Source organism: Gracilinanus agilis, chromosome 6 (assembly GCF_016433145.1).
Source record: "Gracilinanus agilis isolate LMUSP501 chromosome 6, AgileGrace, whole genome shotgun sequence".
NCBI lineage: Eukaryota > Metazoa > Chordata > Mammalia > Didelphimorphia > Didelphidae > Gracilinanus > Gracilinanus agilis.
In genome coordinates this window covers 236548824-236554960 of record NC_058135.1, presented here as the reverse complement: position 1 = coordinate 236554960, position 6137 = coordinate 236548824, and the positions used below count along the sequence as shown (strand labels likewise).

The 6137-nt window shown below is 38.3% G+C and overlaps 1 protein-coding gene across 1 annotated transcript in view; it reads left to right on the top strand.

The window, feature by feature from the left end:
- STK33 (serine/threonine kinase 33) overlaps positions 1-6137 on the top strand; it is a 217884-nt gene that overhangs the window by 146527 nt on the left and 65220 nt on the right. Inside the window, exon 8 of the mRNA XM_044682102.1 lies at positions 3059-3143. Coding sequence (XP_044538037.1) covers positions 3059-3143 — 85 coding nt within the window. The remainder of the gene's footprint in view (positions 1-3058; positions 3144-6137) is intronic.

The window sequence follows — 6137 nt, the reverse complement described above, 5'->3', positions numbered from 1 at the left end:
CTTCTTCTTCTTCTTCTTCTTCTTCTTCTTCTTCTTCTTCTTCTTCTTTCTTCTTCTTCTTCTTCTTCTTCCTTCTTCCTTCTTCCTTCTTCTTCCTTCTTCTTCCTTCTTCTTCTTTCTTCTCCTCCTCCTCCTCCTCCTCATCAGTCTATGTGGGTTTAGTTTTCATCTCTATACAGATAATTCCCACATCTATAGCAAGACCTAGTCTTTTAAACTCCAATCTTGTATTTCCAAGATGTACTATTGGACATTTAAAACTAGGTGTCCCAGAGGCATCTCAAAGTCAATTTGTCCAAAACTTTTCTACCAAAACCCACCTCTATTTCATTCTCATCCTTCAGTCACCTAGATTTCCCTCAAGATTCTCTTCAACTCTTCTCTCTCATCTCACATATTCAGTAAGTTGACATATCTTGTCATTTTTCAAACCTGTCCTCTTCTTTCTACCATCCTACCTGAGACCTTTATTAGCTCTCACTCAGACTTTTCAAGAACCTCCTAAGTGGTCATCTTGCCTCAAGTTTCTCCCTACCCTATAATTTATCCCTTACATGGTTGCCAAAGTGATTTTCTTTCTTTCTTTTGTTTTAAAACCTTTACCATCTGTCTTAGAATCAATATTAAGCATTAGTTCCAAGGCAGAAGAATGGTAAGGGCTAGGTAATTAGGGTTAAGTGACTTGCCCAGGGTAATACAGTTAGGAAGTATCTGAGGCTAGATTTGAAAGCAGGTCTGCCAAACTTCAAGTCTGCTGCTCTATCCACTAAGCCACCTATCTGCCCCCCAAAGTGATTTTCCTATAATTCAGGTCTCATCATGCCACTCTCTTATTCAGTAAACTATGATGGCTCCTGATTCCCACTCCTTCGCCATCTGTCCCCAACATATCTTTTCCCATCTTGTTGAGCATTGTTCTTTCCTTCACTCTTGAGTCTAACTAGGCAGTCTTTCTGTTCCTGTCTCTTTTTTACCTCCATTTCTAAAACCTACTCTGACCTCCTGCCTCTTAGACTATCTTGTTTATGTCAAAAATCAGCTCACACACCACTTTCTAAATGAAGCAATGATCCTCTCCCCATCTCCTGCCATCCTTCACCTACACAATCATCTGGCATTTATCTTTTAAATATTTTGTGTTTTATAATAATATATGAATATGTAGTCTTCTTCCAAAAGAATGTAAGCTTTTTGCCCTCAGGAGCTGTTTCATTTTGGTCTTTGTGTTCTTATGGGGAAAACCAGTGGAGTTAACTTAAATATTATATGTGGGTTCAGAAGGGTGAGTAGGTGACAGGAATGGACAGTAGGTGGGACCAAACAAGGTAGGGAAGCTGGGTTTACTGTTAAGGGAAATATCTGTTGACAGAAGTGACAGTTGGGCCTAACTGTCACCCTGCCCCACCTAGACAAGGGGTCTTTGAAAAACAGTTAGCAAATGACAAGAGAGTTTGTAACAAATTTAATTAAGGGAACTATGGTCTAAAAGATGGGAATAGGGGTTTCTATACTTCCAGACTATGGGCAAACCACAGGGTCAGGGGAGGGACTTATCTACACTGAACTGAGACCTAAAGCAAGACAGGGCCCAAAGAATAGCAGGACTGAAGTGGGTATCCTCACAGCAGAGTCCTAACACACTCCAGCGATGTTGCAGCTCTTCCAGGACATACTTCTTCAGGTGGGTAGATTCTGGGAGCTAACCCAGCCCAAGTTAACCTGCAACTCAGGTTATTAATAGTCTCTACCAAAATCTCCCACAAGTAGATGACAGTCTTCCTTCTGGATATCAAGAAATCTGGGTGCAAACTCAACTTCCTTCCCCATTCCATTTAGAATTCTCCAGCCCTGCCTGCTCGGTCCCCTAAATAATAATTAAGTAATCTTCCTCACAACAGTGTCCCCTAAGGTAAACATAGTGACTGACATAAAAAGCACAAAAAATACTTATTGGTTGATTAATGCATAGGGCTACAACCCTATTCACTTAGCCCTCCAGTGTTCCAGCCTGAGCTCTCTTTCCCTCTTCCCAAGCCAGTCTCCATGTTTCTCCATATCCCAAGTATCTCCTTTACCCTGGGCTCATATCTCCCATGTCGCCAAGCCCAGAGCTGGCAGCTAGGTTGTACAGTGTATAGAAAGCAAAGCCTGGAGTCAGGAAGACCTGAGTTCAAGTAATGTCTCAGATATTTACTAGCATTGTAACACTAGGTAAGTCACTTAACCCTCATCTGCCTCAGTTTTCTCAAATGTAAAATAATCATAATAGTACCTGCTTCTAAGAGTTGTTGTTAAGATCACATAATATAATACTTTTAAAATACTTTGTGAGTATTTAATAAATACTTGTTCCCTTCTCTCTCCAGCAATGGGCTTCAATTTCATACCCTTCCTTAGGTCTCCCCTTTGCCTTGGGCTACTCTATCCTCTCTGCTTAGCTCTATTCTATTCTGCTCCAGGATAAGAGTTCCCAGAGGTTTTCTGGCCTTCCCCAATTGGGATCCCTAGCTATTACACCCAGATATCAGGCAACCTTCCTTTCTACACCTGTGTGTATTTGTGCACATATATGCATGTATGTGTATATGCACACATGTAGGATCTGAAGGCCAAAACAACACATGTATATGTATATACACGTATGGATCCCATTTATAATACTGTTTGTATGGTTATAATTATCACCCCGTAACAGTTGTTTAAGCACTTAGTCACATATTCATGAAAGAGATTAATGTTAGGCAGGGTAAACCTGTAAATGTTTTATTTCCTCTACTAAATCTTAAGCTTTTTTTGAGGTCAGGGACTTTTTCATCTCTGAATTAAGTAAATTTCATTTATTAGGTGCTTAATAAATATTTTTAATTGAATTAGTACAAAAGTATAATGTGATCAGTGCTTCTTATTAACTTAATAAAGAAGTTTTTTAAAAGGCCTTCTAAAGGCAGCCCTGTCTCACCATTATCTAAGCTCTGCATTGATACCACTGAATTTTCCATTTGGAAAGAGAGCTTTATGGCAGTCCTGCACCTTGATACTTTTGAGTTTCTCCTCCTAGGTGACTGATTTTGGTTTAGCAGTGCAAAAGGAAGGCGGATGTGAATCCATGCTTCAGGCAACTTGTGGAACTCCTATTTATATGGGTAAGTTCAGCATACAAAGTTTTGCTAATATAATGTGGTTTCCCCTTAACTATTGAAGTGTAATAAGAAAGATTCATCACTTAGATTTTTCAAGGTGAAAATGATAGTAGCAAATCATCTAATCCATTTAAAAATATTTTATTTTTGTCCACAATTTTTAATGTTCTTTAAAAAAATTTTTTTGAGTTCTAAATTCTCTCTCTCCAACTTTCCCTCTCCTTTTCCATCCCTGAAATGGTAAGCAATCTGATAAAGATTTTATATGTTTTTTACTTGTATAATAATATCAAACATTTTAGTCATATTTAGATAGTCATTTTGTGGAAGAAGTCTCAAACAAAAAAAATAAAAAATTAAATATGGTATGTTTTGGTCTACATTCAGACTCTATCATTTCTTTCTCAGGGGGTGGATGACATTTTTCATCATGAATCTTTGGGATCATCTTTGATAATTGTGTTGCTTTGAATAGCTAGGTCATTCATACTTGCTCATCAAACAGTACTGTCACTGTATATAATATTCTTTTGGTTATGCTCATCTCACTTTTCATCAGTTCATGTAAACCTTTCATGGTTTTTTTGAAATCATCCTGTTCATCATTTCTTATAACACAATAATATTCCATTATGATTATATATCACCACTTGTTTAGCCATTTCTTAACTGATGGACATCTCCACAATTTCTAGTTCTTTGTTCCCACAAAAAAAGCCACTGCAAATTAAATTTTATGTAAATAGGTCCTTTCCTTTTTTTAAATTTGGAGATAATCTAATTCAATCAACATTTACATATGAGGAATCTGAAGGTCAAAGTCAGGGAGGGACTTGCCCAAGGAGACAAAGTGAGTCATTGGAAGAGATGGGAATTGACGAATTCCAGAAATATTGATTGAGCACCTACTGTGTGCTAGTCTCTGTGAAAACAAAGTCAAAACAAAGAATGCTTGCCCTGAATGAGCTTACATTTCTTTTAGGGGGAAAACAACTAGGACACATATAAGTAAATACAAAATTCATTCAAAGTCATTTCCAGAGCATTGGACTAAGGTCTACTATGCAGAAAAGCTTGTTAACAATAGAATAGGGACTCTTGAGGATGCAATGCAAGACTGGTATAGGGACAGTGGATAAATGGAGCTGGCATGAATGATCATAAGGGTACTGGGAGTGTGGCTTACAGAAAGAATCTTTAGCATGTAGAATTATGACTTGAACTATAAAAACAGTTTTCTGCTTTTATTTCTTTTTACTCTGAAACAGTGGTTCTATTTATTTGATTATTAGCCCCTCAACAAGAAGCAGATATGCACTAGAGAAGCCTTGTGGTTATAGCTGAAATTGGAGTTCTGGGTGCAGGATGGTTATTAAATATTGAGGCTTGTTTCACTCTTCCCATCAACAGCTCTGCTCCAAGGCTCATCCCAGCTCTGAGAAGATGATTAGGGAGTACCCCATTGCAGGAATTGCAAGAGGCTCCTTGGAACTGAATTGATGGGCAGTGTTGAAGGGAAAAAGTGTCAGGACAAATGACCATGTCATGATTCTACCTGAATATCAACGCAGGAGTTAGTGGAGTCTTAGGGTTATTCTGAGCCCAAGTTTCCTAACTCTAAATCCATTGCACTTTCCACTTACCATTTTCAATCTATTGAAAAAAGATAGTGCATGTCTGTGATCCAATCAAGGAATTGTATACAAACCTGCTGGATTATCTGGATGTCATTTTAAACATTTCCTGGCTGTGTAGCAGATATTGAGAAAGTGAGCAAGAACTAATTGACCCACAAACTTAAGTGTCTACTGGTTCCAGACACTATGCTAATAAACACTGGGGATATATAACAAAAAGAACAATTTCTGCCTTCAAGAAGCTTATATTCTGAGGGAGGTGGAGCTAACATGGCAACATAGTAGCAGGAACCTTCTGAATATTCTTCCAACTTATCATTACAAAGCATCTCAAAAGGACAGAAATCAAAATTGGACTAATAAAAGGGCTTTCCCAGAGGATTCAGCCTTAAAAGTAGGCAGTGTTTGGGGATTTCCGTGCTATAAGGAGGTGAAACTGCACTTATCAAAGTCCAAGCTGATCACTCCTCCCCCATACCATCTACTGAGCCAGAGTCAGAGCCAGGGCCAGGGCAATCTCTAAAGTATTGGGGGCCGCTAAGAGCACCAAAGACTTACCCCGGAGGGTAGTGCAAGGGCTTGGCAGCAAGACTTAAGACCCAAGGATGAGGAGCACAGAGCATAGGCAGCAGAGCATAGAGCTTGAGCAGAAGTGAGACCAGCAAAAGCTGAGGGAAAAGGGGCTGGAAAGATAGACTCAGGGCAAAATGCTTTAAAGTGCAAGCTACACAAAAACCATCACAGATTTACCTGCCTTCATTTAGGCTTCTGAGTGGAAAGGGAAGATACTACCAAGGCAGAGCCCTGCAAGATAGAATCTAAGAAAGCAATGAACATTCAGGAATCCCAATCTACTAGTGGCAAAAAGGAATAAGCAGGAACAAAAAAAGCTCTTGACCCTGGATAATTTCTTTGAAAAAAAAAAAGCAAAATACAGAAGCAACAGCAGAGAATGACAAACAAACAAACACATCCAAACTTTAAAAAAAAATGGAAATTGGTCACAAGCTCTGGAGGAACTCAAAAAGGAGTTCAAGAAACAAGTAAGAAAGATAGAAAAATTGGAAGAAAAGTGAGGAAAAGAAATGAAAGTAATATAAAAAGAAAATAACAGCTCAAAAGGCAAAATTGCCCATTTGGAAAAGAAGCACAGAAAACAAATGAAGTAAGAAACAAAGTGGAGAACAGAATTGACCTGCTGGAAGCCATGAAAAGCAGAATACACCAAAATGAAAAGAGAAATTAAAAGATAATAGCTGAAAATCAGTATTTAAAGACCAGAAATGAGCAAGTAGAAGCTAATGATCTCAGAAGACAGCAAGAATTAATAAAGCAAAGTCAAAAGAATGACAAAATAAAA